Source organism: Mustela erminea, chromosome 10, assembly GCF_009829155.1.
Source record: "Mustela erminea isolate mMusErm1 chromosome 10, mMusErm1.Pri, whole genome shotgun sequence".
Lineage (NCBI taxonomy): Eukaryota > Metazoa > Chordata > Mammalia > Carnivora > Mustelidae > Mustela > Mustela erminea.
In genome coordinates, this window is record NC_045623.1 from 90,135,791 (window position 1) to 90,159,978 (window position 24,188).

General features: G+C 49.3%; 2 protein-coding genes across 9 annotated transcripts in view; both read right to left on the reverse strand.

Annotated features, from left to right (window-relative positions):
* Positions 1–581: 581 nt before the first annotated feature.
* On the reverse strand, positions 582–11,498 carry PIGV (phosphatidylinositol glycan anchor biosynthesis class V). 4 transcript variants are annotated; one of them, XM_032302209.1, is made up of 5 exons: positions 11,054–11,498; positions 9,395–9,489; positions 7,448–7,582; positions 2,483–3,604; positions 582–1,139 (listed from the first exon to the last, which is right to left on the reverse strand). In XM_032302209.1, exons 3-5 carry the CDS (start codon positions 7,523–7,525, stop codon positions 858–860), a joined length of 1,482 nt encoding a protein of 493 aa, XP_032158100.1. In that variant the 5' UTR covers positions 7,526–7,582; positions 9,395–9,489; positions 11,054–11,498; the 3' UTR covers positions 582–857. The 4 variants fall into 4 exon arrangements, with proteins under 4 accessions (XP_032158100.1, XP_032158101.1, XP_032158098.1 ...); XM_032302210.1 differs by lacking the exon at positions 11,054–11,498 and adding an exon at positions 10,687–11,041; XM_032302207.1 differs by lacking the exon at positions 11,054–11,498 and adding an exon at positions 10,483–10,660.
* A 5,856-nt stretch (positions 11,499–17,354) lies between these two features.
* The window catches only part of ARID1A (AT-rich interaction domain 1A), a 70,060-nt gene continuing 63,226 nt past the window's right edge, over positions 17,355–24,188 (reverse strand). For all 5 annotated transcript variants that reach the window (XM_032303444.1, XM_032303443.1, XM_032303442.1 and 2 more), the window contains 4 exons: positions 24,047–24,143; positions 22,689–23,580; positions 22,205–22,335; positions 17,355–20,441 (listed from right to left, as the gene is read on the reverse strand). In XM_032303444.1, coding sequence (XP_032159335.1) covers positions 18,711–20,441; positions 22,205–22,335; positions 22,689–23,580; positions 24,047–24,143 — 2,851 coding nt within the window. In that variant the 3' untranslated portion in view covers positions 17,355–18,710. The remainder of the gene's footprint in view (positions 20,442–22,204; positions 22,336–22,688; positions 23,581–24,046; positions 24,144–24,188) is intronic.

Here is a 24,188-nt window from a genome sequence, read left to right on the forward strand (position 1 = left end):
AATCGAGTTCCACATCGGGCTCCTGCTTCTCCTTCTGCCTGCCGTTCCCCCTACTTGTTGCTCTCTTTCTCTCTTGCTTGCTCTTTGAAAAATAAATAAAATCTAAAAAAAAAAAAAAAAAAAAAACAAAGCAAAGCAAAACAAAAACACATAATTCAGGGGCACCTGGGTGGCTTAGCCAGTTAAGTGTCCGACTCCTACTCTCAGCTCAGGTCTTGATCTTATAGTCAGTCATGAGTTCAAGTCCTTCCCAGTGTGAAGCCTACTTAAAAATAAACAAACAAACAAGCAAATAAATACATAAATCATTGCATGCATAACCAAAAGTTGTTTAATTTGCATATCTTTGTAAGATTTTTCATATATATAAATGAACAAATCATGAAAATATTCAGAAACAATGTTCCATTTTAAAAAGATGGTCCTACTTTACTTACTACTGCCAGTACATTGTTCAGGCCTCCACCATCATGTGTGGACTATTAGCAGCCCGTTAGCTAGAGCCTTTGATGAGACTGACATTAAGGCAGGTCTCAAGATGTGTTTACACTTACATTTACATTTTTATTTAAATACTTTAAAGTTTACAACTATCTCTGCTATGCTTGGTTGATGAGACAAATGCAAGTGTACTTTATTTAGACTTGGAGAATGAGATTTCTTCACTTACAGAGAAAATAGGTACTACTCTAAAATTTGCCATAGCCGGGACCAGACGGGGCTCTCCAGTGGCTCACACTTCTCCCATTCCTGACCAGCCTTCAGAGAGACTGGAGGTCCCCAAAGGACAGAGCAAGGGTCCTGGGGCAACACAGTCCCAATGTGGATCTGTACTTCCAAGCCCCTGAGACTCTGGGTCATGTCCAAGGTAGGAAGTTGCAATGTAGGAGCAGTCCCAGGAGCCAGTAAGACAGGAAGTAGCCCAGAATGCATCGTGTGACTAGAGAACAGGTTTTCCAGTTGTATAAAAGTCCCATGATGGAATTTCTGGGGACCATTTGTCCTGGTAGGGAGTCCCCTACACGGGGCTTCCAAGGCACGGTCTCTAGGGATCTCAGCAGTGGCTCCTGATTATGAAGCAAATAAGCTGGAAACCAGTACACGAGAGGAGTGGAGGAACCTAGAAACCTGGTGAGAACCTGGAAATCATAAGAGGGGGGAAAACCCACACATTTATTGGACCATCACTGCTTCACACTGGACCAGCCCGGGGCTTCCCTGCTGCTGGGTCAACTATAGCCCCATGACTAGAAAGGTATTGTTCTGGAAAAGGGATTCAGCAGAACTTAGGATCTGCCTTATAAAGAGCTCTGTGTGACACCAGCCAGGTGACCTCAATGCTACAAATAAGTAGAGCCACAGACTAATTACCACAGTCATCGGCCAATCAATACTAAAACCTACGAGGTCCAATTTTAGCCTAGGGCCTGGACTCTAACCACTAGGCTGTGACATGGGGCTTTGGGAACCTGAAGGGGTTCCCTCATGCCCTGGGGTTGGCAGAACAGAAGGAAAGGGGGCAGGGCATCCTGTGGTTCAACATTTTCCGTCCTAGGGGAGTTCAGAGCCAAGTCTCCACATGGCCTCCCTCATCTAAGCTGGAAACTCCAAGCTGTGCTGGCACTCGCTCTACCAGTTAATCCAGCTACAAACACAGAATGCTACTTTCTGTTTCCCCTGTGCCTCTTATCCACACAGCCCAGAGAACTTTACAAACAGCCAATGTGCGCCTCCAACAGGCAGAAGCTGTTAGGGAGCGGCTGGCATGGAGGACTACGACTTCCTCAGGGTTATGTGGGAACCGGGGCCAGAGCCAGGAATAAAAAAATGGAAAGTATCAAAGGCTTCCCACCCTTCTATTGCCCTCTCCCACCCCGAACATGACACAAGGGATCTCCTCGAAAGACTGAGCACCTGCCAGGGCTCAGAGTACCTTAAGTCAACACCCAAGGAGGCACTGGGCGTCGTAACCCGCGCAGTCGGGGAAGGTCTGTGCTGACTCCTTTATCTGTCACTTCAGGTCCTTCCACGACTGTCGCGTCTCTGCACGCACCCCTCATTTGCCCAGAATACTCTTCCTCTGCTTCTTAAATGCAATTCCTTCCTACTCTTTAGGACCCAGCCTTCATAGGACACCCTCCTCGACTCCTTCCGTCTATGAGCTACTTTTTCCTCTGTGTTTCCACAATCCTTTACCTCAAAACAGCAACTCTTCTTCCATCCGACTGAACTAGAATTTTATCTGTGAGTGTCTGTCTCCCCATTTCTACCATGAGACCCGCGACGGCAGCAATCCTGCCTCACTCATGTTCCATTCCTCAGTGGTCTCACCCAGGGTCTGGACAAAGAAAACCCCCTAATAGCTGGCAAATGAATAAATTAGGCACAGGTCAAATGGGAAGAAGCGAGCAGTCTTCCTTGACCCTGGCCCAGGGGTCTTGCCTGTATTCCCACCCTGACCCCGGCCAGGAACCCCCCTCACCTGAACGTGCATGCAGAGACCGCCAAACAGCGCCAGCGCCGTGGCATGGACCAGGTACACAAACACCCGAGGGCCGAGGAATCCGCGGTCGGGTTTCTCTGGGGTCTTACTGTGCTTGCTCCTTTGCATCCCCAGCGTAACGCAGAGCCAAGGGTGGGTGGTCACATATGTCCATGTTGCCCCGGCAACCAGGATAGCCATTGGTGTGGCCAGAAGGAAATTGGGCACCTGCTTGAGCTCATAATATCTCAAAAAGCCAACATTCCAGTAGATATCCTGGATATAGCTATATATTAGGGGCAGTTCCCAGGAGCACCAAGGTGGCTCATTTCCCTCCACAGTCCGGTAGCCTTTGTCCATGGCTAACTGCCGCAAGGGCTCCGGGATGGGGCGGACTGAGCCTGACAGACAGAACTGGGTATAGCCATAATACTGAAAGAGAGCAAAGGGAAGGCCAAGCGCGAACACAGACAGGAATACAGAGCCCATTAGTTTCAAGAGTGGTCTCAGAGGATTCAGCACCATGGGAGAGGACAGAAAGCCTTGGCACTGAGAATACACGAGGAAGCCAATGTTGACCAGCCCGTTGGAGCGTACACCAGTGGCAAGGGCAAACAGGAGGCCACTAGTCCAGCTTCGGCCCCTTTCCAGCTGTCCCATGGCACTGAACGTCAGGAGGGCAAACAAAGCTTCTGAGTAACCAGCTGCCAGGAAGACGTTGGCGGGGCTGAGGCAGAAGAGTAGGGCTCCATAAAAGGCCTGGCAGGGACAGCGCAAAACGAGACAGCCCAGGTCGTGAAGTGCGACAGCGGCCAGCACGGAGAACAAGGAATTGAGCAGCGCTACTGAGATTAACAGGCGACTTCGTAGGTTCAGCAATGGCCACAGGGGCCTCAGTAGTTCAGCTCCCACCAAGAGGGCCAGGGGGAAGCCAGGGAAGAAGGCGAAGTTGTGCTCATAGAGATAGCCACGCTCAGCAATGAATAGGAAGTGTTCAGCATCCCAGTGAGACAGGCCACCCAGAAGACCTTCGACGATTTGGTCCACAGAGCCTGAAGGGGTGAGGCGAGGAGGAGAGAAGGCTTCTGCATGGTGATCGGGGATGATGGCATTGAAGAGAGCCTGTGGGATGAAGGAGAACTAGGATTTCAGTTGAGCAAGTGAAGGAAAGAATTACCATATCATAAAATGAGGAAGAACAGACTTGCTGGAGGACAATCAGGAGTTCAGTTCTAGACTAGCGAAGTTTGAGCTACACATTCCAGGGCAGAGGTCAACGAGGCAGACACAGGAGTCTGACAGTCAGGAGAGCGATCAGGGCTGGAGACATAAATTCAGATGTCCTAAGTGCACAGAAGGTATTTAAAGGCGTGGGACTGAATGAGATCACCTGGGGAGGAAGGAAGCAGGGCTAGAGAAAAGAGATCTGAGGATTGGGCCCTGAATGTGTCAACGTTTAGAGGCCTGAAGGAGAGTGAGGATCCAGAATGAAGATAAAGAAGGAAAACCAGGAGAGCAAGGTGTCTTAGAACCAAGTGAAGCAAGGTTGTGATCAGTTCTGTTAAATGTTGCTAATAGGTCAAGGAAGATGGGGACTGGGGCGCCTGAGTGGATCAGTAGGTTAAGCCTCTGCCTTCGGCTCAGGTCATGATCTCAGGGTCCTGAGATCCTGCTCAGTAGGGAGCCTGCTCCTTCCTCTCTGCCTGCCTCTCTATTTGTGATCGCTCTCTGTGTCAAATAAATAAATAAAATCTTTAAAAAAAAAAAAAAAGGAAGATGGGGACTGAAAAGTGGCCGCTGGATTTAGAAATGTGTAGGTCACTAGTTAAGTTTGACAAGAGCTGTTTCAGTGGAGTGGAGAATAGAGAAGACTGCCGACACTGGGCTCAGCAGAGAAGGGGAGAAGGAAAGCAGGTAACTATCTGGACGAGTTTGGCTGCAAATGGGGTAGTAGGTGAATGACGACGGGGGAGAGAAGCATTTGTGAATGGGGATAATCCGGTGGAAAGGACACCACTAAGTATGCAGGGGCGAGGGAAGAATTGCTGGAGCCGGCACAAGGCAGGTAGGAACTGCTACATAGGCGGAGGAGCAAGCCTGAGGGAGGACAGCAGGGCTCGGCCTGCTTCAGCAGCAAAGGCACACGGGTGCCATGCATGGGATGAATGTGGGGGGAGCACACACAAGGTCAATTCTGATTACATCTATTTTTCTGAGTTTTCGCTCAGGGAAGCAAGCTGGGGAAAAGGTGTTAGAAACTTGAATTAAAAGATAAACATGTAGGGCACCTGGGTGGCTCAGTGGGTTAAAGCCTCTGCTTTCAGCTCGGGTCATGACCCCAGGGTCCTGGGATCAAGCCCCATATCAGGCTCTCTGCTCAGCAGGGAGCCTGCTTCCTCCTCTCTCTCTGCCTGCCTCTCTGCCTACTTGTGATCTCCGTCTGTCAAATAAATAAATAAATCTTTAAAAAAAAAAAAAAGATAAACATGTAAAGTAAGTCCTCTGTGACCCCTAGTTCTCCAAATAGGCTGTGCACTGGAATCATCCAGGGAGTTTCAAAAATACTGATGTCTGGATGGCTGGGTCCCTCCCCTACGGTTAATGATTTAACTGGTATGGGATACAGCCTGGGCATTGAGTTTTTTTGGTTTTTTGTGTTTTGTTTTTTAAGCTCCCCCAAGTGACTCTGATGTGCAGAACGATTTGAGCGAATGGCAAGGTGAATGGGCCAGGGAAATACACTAAGATCGCCAGGTAGCACTAAAGACTCATGTTGGCCAAAAATTTTGAAGAGAAAGCGACTAGTCAATACAGCTGTGTGTATCTCTCTGGGCATGATGCAGAAGTAGAGAGAGAACGAAACTGAACTGTGCCTGGGCCTCTGTCTTGTGACTAAGCCAGGGAGAAGGGAGCGCGCGAGTTGTGCCTGTGTGCCTGGTGGATCATGGAATCTAGCTGGGTAAGAAGGGGTGCGGAAGCCAGAAGGTAAATGAGGCACAGTGAAACAGTGGTAGAATCAGTGGACTGTAAGTCCTAAGGGGGTGGAAGAGCCGTTAGAACTGGGGTACTTAGAGGGAGTGAGCTGGAAAGATAGGAGATAGTGGTTAGTCCTATCAGCTTTATTAATATTGAGACCACCAAGAAATTAACAGGAGTGCTGGAAAGCGCAACAGTGTATCAGGAGCTTAAACCTTCAAGGAATGAAGAGGAATGAGCTGTCACTAACAGAGACGACAGCAAGAGTGAAGGGTAACTGGGGTGAACATCTGATGGCATGAGCATTAAAGCTAGAAGGGGGATGGGGGAGAGAGGGGGATAATGAAATAGCATTATTGTTAAATGTCTTTTTGCATCATCAGATTGTCAGCTACTCAAAGGATAAGAGACTGTGACTTTTCCTTCCCATCACCTAGCACAGTTCTTGGAACAGAGCACACACTTAATACGATCTGTGGTAGAATGAGAGGAGAGAACAGGAGACATACGCATTTCCAAATCACTATCTGAATTAGGCTTGCTTCCCTATCCCAGATGCCAGTTCACCAGGCCCCCCCAGGGGCCTGGTAATCACTCATCTGATACTGTTCAAAGCCATCATTGGGTCAGTTTTCCCAGCCCCACAACTGCGATATAACTCCATTCTTAAGACTTTCTCTTTTTGATCAGTTTCTTTATCAGGCCACTTTAAACAGTGAAAACGAATGGGACAGGAGTGACAGTCACAGATAACAGCCCTAGTCTCCAAGTTGAAGCTACTTTTAACTAAACCTGGGGCCCCGTAGAGGCTGCTAGGCGTCATAGTGCAGGAAGGGAGAAAGGAGGTTTCCAGAAAGGAGAAGGAGAACCCTGAGAAAATGGCATCTGTGGAAAAAGCACACAAAATTATGCTAATATAACACCACTAGATTGCTGACAGACTTTCAACAACAACACATACTGAGCACATACTAAGCACTGGGCACTGTGCTAGGCACCAGACAGAATTCATATATATGCAAAAATTGGTCAAAATATGTATCAAGAGGAGCCTTGGAGGGGAAAGGAAGTTGCAAAAGTGCAAATGCATTCTGAGGGTTGTGGTGGGTGAGGCACCTGGGGGAAGAGCTGGGGACATTGCTGACTAACTGAATACACACAGATGGTCCCAGGACAGTGCCTCTCAACTGACTGACACTGTGCTCAGTTTCCTGGTAAGGGGACTCAGGCCGATGCCTTGGGCTGTCGTGCCTTAAAGGCATCTCTGGTTACAGAAACTCATGGACCATTGGAAAGACCACTAGCTCAGGACTTAGGAAGGCTGGGGTCTGATTCTGGCCCTTCTCTAACTTGCTGTGCAACTTTATGGAAGCTACTGAATCTTTCTGGGCCTCTGTTTCTTCGTGTGTAAAGCAAATGATTAATAGACCATTTCTGGGGTGCCTGGCTGGCTCACTTGGCAGAGCATGCAACTCTTGATCTTGATAAGTTCGAGCTCCACGTTGGGCATGGAGTTTACTTTTTAAAATTAAATAAATTAAATCAAGGGACGCCTGGGTGGCTCAGTTGGTTAAGCAGCTGCCTTCGGCTCAGGTCATGATCCCAGCGTCCTGGGATCGAGTCCCACATCGGGCTCCTTGCTCAGCAGGGAGCCTGCTTCTCCCTCTGCCTCCAGCCTGCCACTCTGTCTGCCTGTGCTTGCGCTCTGTATCTCTCTCTCTCTCTCTCTAACAAATAAATAAAAATCTTTAAAAAAAATAAATAAATAAATAAAAATAAAATTAAATAAATTAAATCTTAAAAAAAAAAAAAAAAACAGACACCATTTCTAAGAGTCCTGCCCACCTTTCGGTTATCAGGTGTAGGTATCTATGGTTCCAACCACATGGAAGGACACACCTGGGAGGCAGAAAGAATGTGGGGATGATTCTTATTGCTAGCCCAGTCATGTGGCAACAGCAAGTTCAGGACAAAAGATCAGAGACTGACCTGCAGCACCAGAGTCAGGACACGGCAGCTGACTGCAAACCTCAGCACCTCTTTCCTGGATGGGTCCAGGGGCCACATCCTCTCACCACCGGGAACCCAGGGGTGTTGCTGCTCGGACTGAGCTCCCGCAGGCTTCTAAACTCCAAAACCCAAAGAGGAAACGTCACACATAGGCCGAAAGTAAATTACTGTTATTTTTTTTTCCACAAAAGTAAATTCTTGAAAGCATTCTTCACAGAAGATTCCCCCTTCAGCATTACATGGCAAACTTAATTGCCCAACTGTCCGGTCCAGATGAGGGAGAAGCATCTTGAAGGCAGACGGGACCTCTTGGGTGTCACTCGGAAGCACTGTATTTCAGGAAAATTCTAGACAGATAGGCATGAAATTAGTAGCTAGGCTCACAGAAAATCTTCAAAAGCCTGTTGGGTACCCCTGTGCAGGAACTAAAGACCTGGGTTCAAATCCTGACTTTGTTACTTGCAAGTTCTAATTCAGACCTTCTGAGCCTCAGGTCTTTAGGTATAAAATGGGATCAGACTGTTGTTGGTTTTTTTTTTTTTTTTTCCCCCAGACTATTTTCTCTCACAAAATTGTCACGATGGTGAAGGGGATGAAAGTGTGAAGAAGTACCACCAAATCCATGTTGTGGTTGCTATTATTTGGTGTCTGCCCTTTCCCTCTTGCCCAGAATAATAAACTAGATCCCAAACCAGAGTCCCAAAAGTGGGGCACAGGACTCAACTGGAAGACCATAATGACTACACACTGTAGCCTGGCTCTCTGATGTGTGTTCAGCTGGTCTGTTAAATTAAGTGGAGAAGGAAAAGAAAACCACCACTCAGCAGGGCTTCAGCCAGCTCACATTGCTAAAACAAACTGAGGGGGGAAGACAGTCGACTACTAGGGATGCAGAAAACTGTTATTTCCCCATCTCTTTGTTGGAATGGCAGCAATGTACAAACAACTGCGAAGCCACTCTGAGGCAAGGAATGAACTTCGAGGCTTTCTTTTTTTTTTTTTTTTTTTAAACGCAACTCCTTGGGCTAAAAGAAGTAGCAATGGCTCCTACCGAACATTCCAACACTAGTTTGGGAAATCAGAAGTGGGGGCCAGAGCACCAAAGGCAGCTCACTGATGATTTGGGGTGAACTATCCCTAAAGGAAGAAACATTTCAACTGGGAAATTAACAGCGAGGGTTGGAAGACTTTTCTTTCTTATCTGAGTAGTATCTATCAAATCTTTAGCTATTATTCGTTTCTGGAATTCTCTGATGCTGACTAGACTATATGATATGCTCTCATTGCACTGTGCTTCGTCGTCTTTACTGCTGTGACTTACTTATGTGGCTCGGGAGGGCAGGGGCTTTGTCATGCTCCCAATTACACCAGCTGGGTCCAGCATTACACACAGGCATTTCAAGCCTCCGTTTCTCACTGAGTGGAAGTGGCAAGAACAAGATACGGCATCACCAGTTCACTGGCTCGGGATATAAAATCACTGCTTTAAGTATTCTTCCCGCTACATCTCACGTCTTAGTTAAGACCTAAGTCACAGAAGCCACAGGAAAACAGTTTCTCCACCAAGGGCGCAAGACTGGCCAATAGCAACAGTACACTTTTCTCAGCACAAGGGGGCGCCTGCTGCTCACGCCATTACTAGGCGGCCTGGAGGAAGGGAGGGGCCGTCATCGCCACAAGGGTTTACTCATCAAAATTCAGTTCAAAGGCAAGCTTTTGAAAACCCCAGAGAGCGGCGGTAGTTTGTGAATCCATGCAGCATTTCCAGCATCTGACTCGCGGAATCGAGAGGAATTGTAGAAATCAGTACGGCCAGCTTCACATGGCCGCTGATTCCCCATCCCAGGGTGAATTCACTTTTTTCTTTCCTTCGCTTCCCACCCACATGCAGAAGAAAAGTTGGGGACAGAAAAGCACTTAACCCACCTCTGCCTCTTCACCAGGCTTCCATTCTTCCTTTCCTCTCTCCAGAGTCAAGCTCTAGCCCCAACGACCACAGGCTTCTTGTAACCTACACTTAGCTTATAGGTAAACCAAGTTAAAACAAAATAAAGCCAATGAGTTGTCCCTCTGGGCTAGTTGAAGACCTCGCTTCCCAACAACCCCTTTACAAAATCACAAACTCTTGAATTGGCAGGACGCTTAGGAGCAACTAGTTTTACTCTATTTTCCTGGGAGATAAATATGCCCAGAGTGGGGACTAATAAAAATCTCCACGGTTTAGACCGTGTGAGGCCAGTATAATTACCATCGCCGTTTTATGGATGTGGAAACTGAGGCTCATTGGGGTCATGTGACACACCCTGGGCTATATTTAAAGCGAATATCTCCTTTTTCCCTTCTGGAACCTCATGATCTTCCCACCGGCCCTCAACCAGGCCAAAGGGCATGTGCTCTTTCAGAGCCATGGTAACAACCCAGGACTCCCAACTCCGAGCCCAATACTTATCCAAAGACAGCGCATGCTCTTACTGGGTATGCTTAGAGAAGGGAGGGCCCTAGCTCAGACTCCGGAGAAGCCTGAATTGGAGCCCGGGACCCATGGGAGTAGGACAGCGTCCTCTGTACAATAGGGAAGTCTCCGTGACCCAGGGTCCTCGGGACCAGAGGCATCGCCGGCTGTCGCGAGCCAGGGGCCGCCTTCTGCCAACCCCAGCCAGGTCCGAAACCCATCCTAAGCCTTTCCTTTCGGACACAGTCCCAGGCGGGTAGTGGGAACCACCTCTCCCCAAAGGGGCCACGGTTCGGGGACACTCCCGAGGGGGCCGGTGGGGCCCGGCCAGAGCCGGCCTACGGCCGGAAGGCAGGGGAGGGCGGGAGGCTGTAAAGGAAGTGGCGGCATCGGGAGAACGCTATGGCGGAGGGGCGGGGCTCTCCGCTTCTCGGCGACCTCCGCCTCATTTCCCTCGGCCTCCGTTTGACAACTTCCCTCCTCCCCAAAAACTCCAATGCTCCCAAGCTGGCGCCGAGTCCGTAGCCCCAGCCCATCTCGACCTCCCAGGCGGAGCCCGAACCTCAGCTCCTTCATCCGGGACCCCGAGCGGCCTGCGCCTGCGCACCAGCTCCGCCAAGGCGGCCCCGCCCCCCTCCTGCCCGGTCTCGGAGCTGCCCCGCCCCCCTCCGCGGCGGCCATCTTGACTCCGGGCGCGCGGGGCGGGGACGCCTTAGCACCAAGAGTCTGTGCCCTCCGCCGTGGCACCTTCCCGCCTTGGTGACACCTGAAGAGTTCCCGCCGGCGCTTCGCGCGCCTCAGGTCCCCTCCCTAGCCTTCAGTTAGCCCGTCCGTGCTACTGTGGCAGAGTCGGCGTTCTCGCCCGGTTGCAGCCCACAAACATCCACTGAGTTCCCGACGTGTTTGTGCGGAGGAGGCTCTTGGGGCCTCTGCACCGAAGCCAGAGCCGCACTTTCCCTGCCGTCAGGCGTCAACCGCTCAGCACAGGGCCTGGCACACAATAGATGGTCTCTGAATAGAAAGAGGAGCCTTGGGGTTTCTGTGGCCAGCGTCCGGTGTGAGGAAAGTGGGGGGATCCCCCTGCCTTCCCCTTCCTCAAGATAACGGGGACCTAATTCGATCCTCAGCCCCACCTCAGGTGCTAATGAGGACGGTGCCGAGAACGCCCCCCAGGGCTCTTCCTCAAACAGTTGTCCTGGTAGGAAGTGGGGCCAAAAAAGAAGAAGCAACGCCCAAGAAGCCAACTCAACAAAAAAGGCTGTTAGGGAGGAGCGGCCAGTGGGTACCCCTGTAACGGAAACTGTTAGAACAACTTTGCACCCTCCTTCAAGGAAACAGATAATAAATCCTTCTCCGTTGGTGGATTTCTCGTTTCTCAGGATTCCAAAGCCTTCTGTGGTTTCAGTTATCGGTCGTCTAAACGGAGCTGGGGTCTGCGTTTGCCTCTGGCCACAGACCTGGCGAGGGAGGGGTTTATCTTCTGCCACAGCTATTAGTGTGGGTGGGAACAAAGGGATGGTTGCTATCTCTCCAGGCAAGCAAAACTGGCCTCCATCAGTTCTGTGGGGGCCAGGAAAGGCACTTTTTGATTCTAACTCATTTCAGACTCTGACACCCAAGCCGGCCTAAGATACTGTTGTGTGTGAGGTGGATATAGAAGAAATCACATGTCAGTCCTGAGTTGAAGAAGGGAAAAAAATGGAGAAGACTCTTCCGCAGTTTTTTTCACTGACACACACTTGTTCTCTGCTCCAAAGGCCTGTCAGTGAATCGGCAAGGCTGTGGTGCACACTCGTGACTGGGGCCTGAGGTTGTGGCTTGAATCTCTAGAACTCCATGAGGCTCCCAGCAGTACTCTGTTTGCAAGACAAAACCAAGCAATGAACTGTACTCGCTTTGTGAATTCACAAGGGAAAAAGACAGGCATTCTTAAGGGTTTCTCCATCCACACCAAATTCCCTCAAAAATCTGTCTGTAAAAAAGGACAGGGGTCTCTTGTGACAAGTCAGAATGTTTTCTAACAGCTCAACTGTCACCCGTTGAGAGGTAGAACTTTGTCCAGATCTTCAGCTCTACTTTCCAGCAATTTCTCCTTCCTTTCCTTCTCTGCTACCTCCCCCCCCCTTCCGCTCTGTTTCCTGTTTTATTTTCTGGCTCTTGCTCTGACAGGAAAACAAGAAAGCTGAACCTTGTGCTCTCAAAGCCCTGGCTTGTCAGAATGGAGGAAGACTAGGTGGGATGGGAGGGGGTTCTAGAAGGGTCTTCAAGGCCGTGGTTAAGTAATTGAGGAGGCAACTCTCTCCAGTCTGCTTTTGGAGTCTGCAGCTAAAATGGAGCCTGCATCCATCTACACAGGGAGCCAGCCGAGCAACCAGCACTGTGGGAGAGCCAGGGAGACAGAGACGTAGCCAAGGGTTCCAGAAAGATTCTATACCATCCAGTCACTTCCATGAAGAAGCAAATATCCCATACCACCAACAAATGATTTCATAATACAAATCCCTGACCTAAACAATACAAGCAGTGCATCACTGTTTCTGGAATCCTAGAAGGTAAAAGAGTTACAGCATTTCTGTGTCTCAGAATTGCCTGGCTCTGCTCTTGTGTTTCCTCTGCTTGAAATGCCTCACTGCCAGACCACCCTTTGGCCAGGCCGTTACCTTCAGGTCTCAGCTGAAAGGTGGCCTCCTCAGAGAAGCTCTCTCCCACTACCGAGCCACAACCAGCCCCCTGTACTATCCCATCACCCTGTTCTGTTATCTTCATAGCACCTCTCACCACCTAATTGTTCTGTTTATGAATTTTACTGCTCTCATTGTCTGGTTCCCTCTTACGGAATATAAGCTTGAGAGAGCGGGGGCCACATTCACTGAAGTATTACCAGCACTTACAACAGAACTTTGCGCGTTGTGTGTACTCAGTAAAGATCTGGTTTATAAACCAGTTTGTTTAACTGATACCTCTAGTTTATGGATGTGGGAACTAGGCTCAGAAAAGGGGGAAGTGGCCAGCCTTAAATGACACAGCTGGTGGCAAAGGCAAGACTTGCATTCAGATCTCCAGGCTGGCTTTTCTTCCTGCCACTCCACACTATTTTAAACTTTCTTGGGTTTACTTCTTTCCCTCTCGTCCTCTTGTTCCACACAACTAAGAATCTGTACAGGCTATGCCAAGAGCCTTGCATAGGGCATACCACATCTTAACAGCTCCTAACTACTCTTTCCTCTAATAAATTCCTATCTTATCTATTTGATTTAGTCCACAAAATTGGAGTTCCTACCATGTGACAGGGGATCAGGATGTAGCTCTGAGCAAGACAGACACAGTCCTTGTCCTCATGGAGATGGTATTAATATCTACCTCATGGATTTTCTAGTGCTTGGCCCAAAGTGCTTGATAAAGACAGGCTGCTGTCTTTATCATGGAGCCCTCACCATGCTGGGGCAACCTGACAACTCATTTCTTTCTGTAGCTGCCTTGCCTGGCTCCTGTACCATATCTGAAGATGCCCTTGGCCCCAGACTGAGTAGAGGAACAGACCTGTGTATCCATTCTCAGTAATTCAGTTTCATACACTAGACTTTCCACAGGCCCAGTCCCAGTCCCATGGGAATGATGGCATAGCTGACCCTGATCTTGGCTTTGAGGCCATGCCATTATGGGACAAAAGCAACCGCACTGGCCTCTGATTCTGTCACTGCCAACTTAGCAGGCAGGCAGGGGCTAATAACCTATGATGACAGGCAGCTGTGCCTTCCCAGAACTTTATCCTCTGTCTTTTCTCAGTGGGCATTCACTGGCAGTTTCCAAGGGTGCTGGGTGACATTTATATCCATCCTGAAATCTGGGGTGGCACCAATCAGGTTTTGGATGTTTCTTTTGGCCTCTGTTGTGTCATTTGAAGATGTCCATCCACAGCGGGACAAAGACCGCACTCGGCCTATCAACTGCAGGAGTCAAACACTGATCTTTTAAAGGCCATGGACACTAAATATTTTTCACCCTTCCGTCAGTGTTTGCCTTTCAGTAGTTAGAAAACCTTGACCCCACTGAGAGGCCTAGTGGGAAGGGCCTTAGCCGCTTGGGGGTGGCAGTGGCTGCAAGGCAAAAGAGCCAATGAGGTGGTGAGTATTGTTTGGGCCAGACTTGGCAGCTCTCCAGCTATGAAAGAAGGTTAAGGTCATTTGGGGGGTGGGGAGGGAGGAGCCTGGGAAAGAACTACTGGCCACACCCCTGGGTTCTCTACTGGCTAGGTTCTATTTACTTCTCAAAAGCAAATTACTCACAGCTCAGTGGCTAGCAGTTCTCTCAGTCTGTGGTAACTCCAGTCGGAAACTGGAGACCAGGGTAGGCTCCCCCTGCATTGCAGGGGAGCAGATGAAAGGAACCCAGGAAACCAAACTCCTAGGTAATGCTCCACACATAGCCCAGAAATGCACTTTCTAGACTAGAAATGGAGCTCAAGAGGCCCAGTACAAAAATAGTCATTAGCAACACAGCTCACCAAAATATAGATATGAAAAGTTTCCCATGTAGTTTTTTTCCCAGAAGGGTCCTAGGAAGGTGTCTTGGTTGACGAAGGTTAGCAATTGTCTCTACCTCCCCCTCAATCAATAGAGGAATACTGATTCTTGTCCCTGACCCAAATATTAACAACCGCACTTTAAAAGCACTTAGCTTGATGAACACTTGATTGAAATTCTTGGGACAATTTTTACCTCATGCTGACTACGACAAAAACCAATCTTGCCTGTTGAGCTCCGCGGCTAGATTCAGTTACTCCTGCCTGTCCTCTGACCCAGGAAGGAGGGCCTCGGTTGTGGAACCTCGCTTGGTGCTTGAGCTCAAACCAGCCGCTTTCCTCAACGGTAAAATGCGAGCCAGAATACTGAGTCCCAGGCACCGTCCTCGATCCCTTGCAGGATGATGTGATGAACAAAATCTGGTACACAAGTAGGTACTCACTAGAAAACTTGTTTCAGGTTTCCCTTCGAAGGGTCCACAACAACGTCATTTTCTGTTACTGCTTGTGGTCTCTTCATTGTTTCCCTAAGGAAGGAGATGAACAGAGAAGCTGTATATTGCAACATTAGCCTTATAAAAGTAACCACATCTGGCCAACATCTACAATTTCACTCAACAACTATTTAAGTAGTACCCTGTGTCATAGGACCCGGATGTAGCAGTGAACAAAATAATAAGGCTCTCATCTCACATTATAGTGGGAGACAACAGGTGAGTATGATATATGGTTGACCCTTAAACAACAGAGGGTTTGAACCGCGTGGGTCCACTTACACAGATTTTTTTTTGGATAAGTGCAGTGCTATAAGTGTATTCTCTCCTATCATTTTCTCCCTCTTCCTTGACTGTAGGCATACTGTCTATAATACATATAACCTACAAAATATGTGTTAATCCACTGTTAATTTATCAGTAAGGCTTCCAGTCAGCAGTAGGCTGTTAGTGTTCTGTTTTGGGGGAGTCAAATTATACATGTATTTCTGGGGGAGGGAGCACCTGGCTGGCCCAGTCAGGATGACTCTTGATCTTGGGGTCATATTTTCAAGCCCCAGGTTGTGGATAAAGATTACTTAAAAAACAAAAAGTAAAAATAAATAAAGGCAACATTTGTAAAATTTGAAAAAAAAGTATACGAGTATTTTTGCCCAGGGAGGGCGTTGGCAACCCTAGCCTCCTCACTGTTCAACTGTACAACAGGCTGGATGTAACAAGGGCTACAAAGAAGAAGGCAGAGAGGGAAATCAGGCAGGGGGGCAGAGATTGCTATTTTAAATAGGGCCGATAGGGAAGGGTTCACCCACACAATATTTGAGCAAAGACCTGAAAAAGAGGACTTCAGCCAAAGAGTTATCTGGTCAAAGAGTATTCTGGTCAGAGGGGATGGTAGATGCAAAGGCCCTAAGGCGGAAACGTCCCTGTGTGGGGGAGTGAGCAATGGGGAGGAGGAAAGGGGCCCAGAGGGCTAACAGCAAGCCAGACAACCAAGGGCCTTGCACGTCATTCTGAGGATCTGGACTTTACTCAGAGAAGACTGAAGGATTTTGTTTGTTTTTTTTAATGATTTTATTTGCTTATTTGACAGACAGAGATCACAAGTAGACAGAGGCAGGCAGAGAGAGAGGGAAGCAGGCTTCCTGCTGAGCAGAGAGCCCGATGTGGAACTCGATCCCAGGACCCTGAGATCATGACCCAAGCCGAAGGCAGCAGCTTAACCCACTGAGCCACCCCAGGCGCCCTGAAGGATTTTGATTGTAGGTTATAAAGGGAGTGTTCTGGTTGCTATGTCAATAGGTTCAACCAGGGGCGCCTGGGTGGCTCAGTGGGGTAAAGCCTCTGCCTTCAGCTCAGGTCGTGATCCGGGGGTCCTGGGATCGAGCCCCGCATCGGGCTCTCTGCTCAGCGGGGAGCCTGCTTCCCCTCTCTCTCTGCCTGCCTCTCTGCCTCCTTGTGATCTCTGCCTGTCAAATAAATAAATAAATATTTAAAGTTCTCTTGAAAGTCCAAAAAAAAAAAAATGCCTAATGTGATTTAAAAAAAAAAAATAAAGAAAAAAAAAGAATAGGTTCAACCAGGCAAAGCAGAAACAAGGTCAGTTTGGAGGAGATTTCAAGAATTTTACGATAGGGTAGTGTCTTGAACTATAGTGGTAGTGTCTCGACTGAGGGCTCTTTTTTGGAGAGTGCAAACAGACTGGGTTTGGAAATGAAAGTAGTTTTTTGTTTTGTTTTGTTTTGCCAAGCACTGGAGTTGCTGTTTACTGGGAAAAGTATGGGAAAAGCAGGTTTCTAGGGGAAGATAGGGCATTTTAGTTCAGGGGTGTTCAAGTTAAACTTTCACACAGTTAAGTTGGAGGCTGCCTTGAGATAAATGCTTGTCTTACTGTTAAAAATTTTCTCAGGGAATCTGGGTGGCTCAGTGAGTTAAGCCCTGCATCAGGCTCTGTTCCGCAGGGAGCCTGCTTCCCTGTCTCTGCCTGCCTCTCTGCCTACTTGTGATCTCTGTCAAATAAATAAAACCTTAAATTTTTTTTTTCCCCCTCAGGAAAGCAGATATCCTCCCTTAGTCAACGATTTCCAAAAAACCCCACTTTTTCCCTAGAGTATCATCAATTTCTTTGGCTACTTACACCCATTTTATTTCAAGGGGCAAAGGTGCCTTTTATGCCTTGGACTACCTATTGCAGATGAAATCATCGCAGCCACTTTCTTCGATTTACTTACACTGTGGAAGGTAGAGCGGAACATGGTGCAGAAACGACAGGGTCCAGGATGCCACCATTTAGGAAGAGAGCACACCCAGAGAGATTTCCAAGAACAGGACCAGCCATCCCCACCGCACCCTACCCTGCTCCCCCTGCCAAAGGTCAAGCTGTTAACTGGTTTGAAAACAGTAAAAAGCCTCACAAACGTCTTACCAAGATTTAATGTACATTTATTCTTAACACGTGGAACATATAGTATAAAGATTTCATACTGAATAAATGATATTCATTAAGCCAAAAAAGGAAAAAAGGAGGAATTTACATCAAGTTTTAGCTACATTGTTTGAAATACAAATATGCAGATTTTATCACTGAAAAAATCTCAATTGTGTTTCTTCATCAGGGAACTTCAACTGAACCTAGAACTTTTTCACACCTCGATTAGAAAGAAAACAAAACAAAACAAAAACCCAGAAAAAAATAAACTATAAGTTGATTGGCTGCTGAGACAGCAAGGACTTTTTACAGAGACCTGTACAGCATCGCGCCAAGAGGGGCGATGTCTGGCAAGAGATTAAATAGCTGTGTCTCGCTTTGTGCAGGTCACCAACTTGTTAACTCGTCATACTATAAAGGGGCAGCTGGGAGGGGGACCAAACTGTGGGGATCCAAGGGTATGTGCAATGTACAACGTCATATATATACACACGTGGCAGCGCAGCCGCTGCAGCTAAAGGTTAAAACCAGTTCTAAGAGGTGATCTCAGGGTTATTCATACAATCAAGGAGGAGAGAAAGAGGTCAGGGTGTTGTAGGTTCACACATGATACTTTGGGGGAAAAGCCTTTTTTTTTTTTTCTCCTCAACATTTAACTAAAAACATTTTTAAAAACTACAGCTTGCTGCTGACCCAGCGCTTCTCTTGTTTCCATGTGAGACATTATTATTACAGTATGTTTACAGTATCAGGTGTACAGTACAGTACATGGAAGGGTCTACACTCTACTGCACAGGCCTCTCCAGTGAACAGGGTCTGTCCACAGCTGCGAACTTCTCGGCTCCTGCAAGATTGTGAATGTACAACAATAAACCACACACAGTTCAGCAGTCACCTTTTTTGTCCTTCAGAGGTTTTTTTTTTTGTATTTTTTCCTTTTTTTTTTTTTACCATTAAAAACAGTTATGAAATGTGGCATCCCGTTGATGCAAGGGCCGGGAAAGCCATTTTTATTTTATTTTTTTTTCCCCAAACTCACTGTAAACGACAGTAACTTTGGTTAAAATAAAAAAGTCTTCTATGTAGGCAGAGCTTTGTCTTTTCAAACAGGGTGGGGTCCTCAGGGGGGTAAGGTGAGGACAAGGAACAGAAAGGTGTGAGGTGGGGGGTGAGGGGTGTGGAGAGGAGGAGGAAAGAGAAACAGGAGAGACTTTTTACCCAAGGGAGAAGCTGGACAGCACAGGGTAAACTGGATTCTGAGGTGGTTTTGCATAAATAAAGGGCAACAGTCAGTTTCTAAGTTCTCCACACACGCACACACACACAGGGAGGGAGGTGTCCCACGGCTGTCATGACTGGCCAATCAGAAACAGTACATCACAAATGACTTGTGAAACCAAGGAGTTCATCAGCGGCGATACTGAGATGTCCAACAGCCGTGACTCGTACAGCGTGAACTCCGAGTGGTTCTCGTCCACCTTGGCCAGGGCCAGCAGTGCGCGGGCAGCCCGCCGCATCATGTCCACACTCGTCGGCTCAAAGGGTGGGTTCTGCATGTGGAGCAGGCTGGCCTGGCTCTGCTGGAACTGCGTGGCGGCGAGGCTGTCCTCCAGGAAGCCGAGGAGGTTGCCGATGCTGCCCTTCTGCACGGCGATGGCGCGGGCTGCCAGGCTGTCGCCCTGAGCCAGGTTGGCCAGCAGCACCACGGCCATCTCCCGGCACACTGGGTTCTTTCGGTCACTGAGGAAGCGCACCATGGTGCTATACAACTTCTCCAGGCGGCTGAAGGGGGGTGTGGCCAGGATCAGGTCCACATTGTTGTCCTGGATGCTGAGTTTGCTAAGGGTTTCCAAGACCAGTCTCTGGGGGGAGAGGACGGCGTTGGGGCCCAGGGTGGAGAAGGGGTCCTGGGCTTCAGCGGAAGGGCAGACGGCCCAGTGTAGGAGTCCGTCCAGGACAGGCAGGCAAATGCTCTCAGGGTATGGGGAGAGGTCCAACTGGCCCGAGATGTTGGCAAGCGTGACCAAGGTGTTTTCCCGGAGCATCTCCAAGCAGTCCCACCACCACTCCACTTTGTTGCAGCTCACCCCTTGGTCCTGTTCCTCCTCCTTCTCGTAAGTCAGTGGTGCCTGCTTCCGCTCTGGGTGCTTATGGTGTAGGAGGATCAGCTTGCCCAGGATCAGCAGCAGCCCTGGGTGTTTGGACATCTCAAAGTCGTTGCCGGGCACAAACGACAGGCTTCGGATGGTATTGGAGACACAGACACAGCGCTTGGCGAGGGAATCCTGCCAGTCCAGAAGGGTACACAGTGGGGTCTCATCTTTACTGTGGGGTTCGTCCTCTAGGATCTTGATGTTTCGGTGGCTCTGTGCCGGGCTGATGCCGAATGGAAACTTGCTGCTCTCCTTGGTGGCCTCTGCACTCTTAGCTCCCTCCTCGGTCAATGTGCTAGACCGGGTGGACAACATGTCATCCATTGTGGCTGTGATCCGTTTCTCTGGAGGGCCATCAGGCGGGGGGCCCTCCTGTTCTGTTGTCCCTGGCATACCCTCTGCTGCCGTGACCTGTTTCCGGGTGACTGGTGGGCAGGGCACATGAGGCCGGGTCGGCAACAGCTCTGTCTTGCTCTCAAAGTGGGTCTGGATATGCTCAGTGGTATCCCCCCCACCAATCCGCCAGTGCAGCAGGCCACTGTCAAACTCCTGCACGCGCCCAAGCTTATCTGAGCAGTCCACCACAAACGGGTCATTCTTCTGCACGATCTTTACCGGAAGCTTGTCAAACTTACTAATCAGTTTCTCCTCACTACTCTCTGAGGCTGCCTTGTCCTTGCCCGAAAAGGCCATCTCCTCGTCATTTTCCACTACTTCCTCCTCTTCTTCCTCCTCTAGTTTAGGACCTAGAAGGTCTTCCTCCTCCTCCCCTTCCACGGGGGCTGGACTAGATGCCTTGCTGAGTCTCCCAGGGTCCAGTAGTGTTCTCTGTCCTGGGTCACCCACTTCATACTCCTTTAAAATGCCAAAGATCTCGATCAGGCAACGTCGGAAATATTCCACAAGGAGCTCTAGCAAACCTGGGAGCTATAAGAGAAAAACAGGAAATAAATGAAGAAAAGTGGGGCCAAAGGAGAGAATCCATGACCTGAGAGGCCTCCTGTGGTCTTCTACCTAATCTCCCCCTTTCCTTGTACGTCAGACGACCGTATCCCTGCGAGAGATGGAGTTGCTCCTTTCCCAAAGGATCTCCACAGAGCAAGTCATTCAATCTTTCCTGTGCCCAGCACACAGTTCTTCCTTCTGTTTGGCCGACCTTCTTGTAAGCCTGCCTCCAGCAGGAGGGACATGTTGACCAATAGCTCTGCACCTCACCATCTCTTGGCCTCCTCTTCCCAGCCAATCCCTGCTTTTCCTCACCAGGCCCAGCTTCCTACCTGCTGGTCATTGCCAATGTCCCTCTTAGGACACTCTCTATACTCCACTGCCAAGCACAACCCAAGGCTTCAAGACGAGCTGAGAAGGGGTTAAGCAGTGTGGACAGATGTTCACCTACTCTCTTCTCCAAGCTCCCCAACATTCCAGGAGGCTGGACCTCCATGAATCAATCAGGCAACATAGTGAGTGGGATGAGGTTCAGTCCTCCAAACATGGGACCAAGCTGGTGGTAGGCGGACCTAAGTTCCAGCTTGGATCCTGTATAGGCCATCTACCTCTAGAAGAAAACACTGAATCTCCAGTCAGATTCATCTCTGGCTGAAGAGAGTAAAGCAGAATGGAAAAAATAAGGGCTTTAGAATTAGAAAGATCTAGGTTTGCATTCTGGCTTTTCTAGGAACTAGCCATGTGACTTTAACTCTCCAACTTGTACTACTTCTATCTTTCCATTGAACACGAGGGTAATTCCTACACCTGACACGATTGTTCTGAGGTCTAAATGGAATATTCCAAATGCCTGGCATATGGAAACTGCTCAGTCAATAGCTGTTCCTTTGCCTTCTCATGGCAATTTTATGAAATGGACATAAAGTCAGGCTTTGGAATTGGAAAGACCATTGACAGCTGTGTGAACTTGGGCAAAGGTAAGACTCTGAGCCTCTTTACTCATCTCTAAGAGGTCATATTGTCTTGGAAGGCTGTTGTGAGTATGACATGAAAGAAAATACGAAGGACCTAGCACAAAGCAGCAGCACAAGAAACGGTTAACTCTTCAATGCCCCCTAGCTCAATAGACGGGTTGGTAGGTACTAAGGATGATCAAAAGAGTGGGATGGCGTAGCAGAAACTCTTCTCAGCTGTCGGGAAAACTCAAGGCGCACATCCTGTGGAGAGAGGACCTGGAGAACTGCTTCTGCAACAGTGTAGTTAAGATACTGCCACTATCGCCACCCACAAGCAGACTTCACTCCACTTCCCCTTTACGCATCAAGAGAATGGGGTCGATAAGGACCTCCGACGTGCACAGCAGATGAAGAGAGGGCAGAAGAAACTGCATGGCTCACTAATAAACACAGGTTTTTCTCGGTAGTCTTGAAAGTTGGTGTCTTCATTCACATCAACAGAATCTGCATTTCGTACCAGTACCAAAAGTTTCTCCCCAATTCCCTTTGAAGTCAATCCTGATACCTTACACAAAATTATTATTGTTCTCAGTGTTCTGGGCCCATGGCCAGTGGCAAAGTACTGGCATGGAATCAAAGCACTGGCACGGAAGATACCAGAGAGTGAGCGAGAGGGGAGACCATGTTGGCTGGGGCTGGCTTAACTCCCCATGTCACTCAGCGTAGTCTACTTCAAGAAGATCCCAGACCCTCCCATTCTGCCCATCTTTCCCAGGCACCTGTACTCACCTGACTGAGGTTGAAGGTCATGATGCTGTTGTCATCGTAGAGCAGGATGTTAATGGTGTCTAATGCCCACGTGCTCTCGGCCAGCAGCCCAGACTTGAGGGACATCATTACCCGCCATGCCTCCGGCGTTCCTGAAATAAACCTCCATGTCGCCCATCTACCAAGCCTAGGTTGGCTGGATGCTCCCCCAGGGCTGGCCCATCAGTCCAGCTACTCTGAAGGTTAACACATGGCGGGAGGCAGTTCCTAGCTAGGAGAGGACACGCATCTGCTTCTAGGCCCCCTTCTAGGACATCACTGTATGGAGCCTGCCTTTTGGTAAAGCTTGAAATAATCCTTTTTCCTTATCCAAAGTTCTCTGGCTCTATTTTAGACAACACTGTACTGGAATCTTATCCCATCCAGAATATTAGGATTGGAGACAGAAAAACAGACAAGATTTTTAGGGACAGATGAAGCAACCTAATCAGGGAGGTCTCCTTACCGATGTCTTTCATTGTGAGCCGCCTCCTCTGCTTCAACACAGGCTGTGTGGCTTCGACAGAGCCAGGTGGGAAGGTAATGTCCCGCCGGATCATGGGTGGCTGCACGGGGGCGGGTGCTATGTGCGAGGCAGGTACTGGGGGACCTGCCTTTTGCATCTTCATCCCAGAGTGTAGGAATGGAGACTTGCTAGGAGAGGTGCGATTCTCCATTGGCCGGGGCAGGGGAGCGGGGCTGGATACCTGAGGAATGTGATTCTGCATGCTTGGCGGGGGCTGGTAGTTGGATGGAGGGGGCCTTGTCATGGGGGGCACGGGGGCAGAGGGACCATATGGAGGCTGACGCGTGCCATGGGAAGGCCACGGGCCTTCATGGTTGGCCCTCTGATCCGTATGCAGCATTTCATCTGTTCGGTTCACGCCATGATAGGCGGGGCCCTGGGGGGCAGAGCCAGTGCTCTGCCTGTTGGTGTAATTGTAGGTCATGTCATTACGCCCCTGCCACATGGTGCCTTGCTGAGCGACCTCAGCCGATGCTTGGATGGGGCCGCCCATCATCTGCGGTGGCATGTTCTGCTGGGCATTGGAGCCGGGGGGTGCAGAGACACGGTCTCGGCCAAACTGGAATGGAAACTGGTTCTGGGGGCCACCCGCTGGTCGGCGCTCAGTAGCAGCGGCAGCAGTGGCAGGATAGGCGTTGCCATACTGGTTGTACACATCTTGCTGAGGGGAAGGCTGGGCAGCTTGCTGCTGGCTGGCAGGCTGGGGCTGGGCTGGGGGCAACTGCTGCTGCTGGGGCTGCCCCTGCCCCGTGCTGTACGGCACGCTGTACATCTCCCCTTCGTGCCGCTTGGCGGGAGGGCCGTACGTGCCATCCATTGGCCGTTTGTAATTCTAAGACAGGGACAAGCAGAGGGGAAGTTAGTATTCTGCGTGCAGGGACCCAAGACCCACAGCTGCCAAGACGGCTACAGCAGACCCTCGCCGGGCTTCTGTGCCTCCAGAAGAGGACACGGACTCCAAGGAAGAAAGGAATCACCTTTACAAATGATCTTTTGAAACTGTTTCTGAAAGCAAAAATCAGTCCCTATTTCCCCCTGGTTCTCCCTTGCTCTACGTAGAAAGACGTAGAAAAGTTCAAAAACCAAAACACGGTTGGTTTCTGGCTCTTTTGGGGGAACCGGAGAGATTGGACTGGAATCTAAACAGGGATGAGCTGGAGGGCTTGGCTCTTCAGCAGAACCATGTGGGTGGGAGAAAACTGAAGTATCTAGAACAAGCCCTTTTTACACTTTTCAACTTAGGCCTTGAACCGACTTCTAAGGGGAACCTGTGTGTCAGTGCGCCCTGCTATCCTCACCTGCTGCTGCTGCTGATACATTGTGGTCTGCTGGCTGGGGAAGGGGCTGCCGGAAGGGGTGCCTTGAGTGGAGAACTGATTGCCATAGGAATCATGTCTGTAGGAGGGAGAGAATCAGAGGATCAGGGTGGGAAATGGCAAA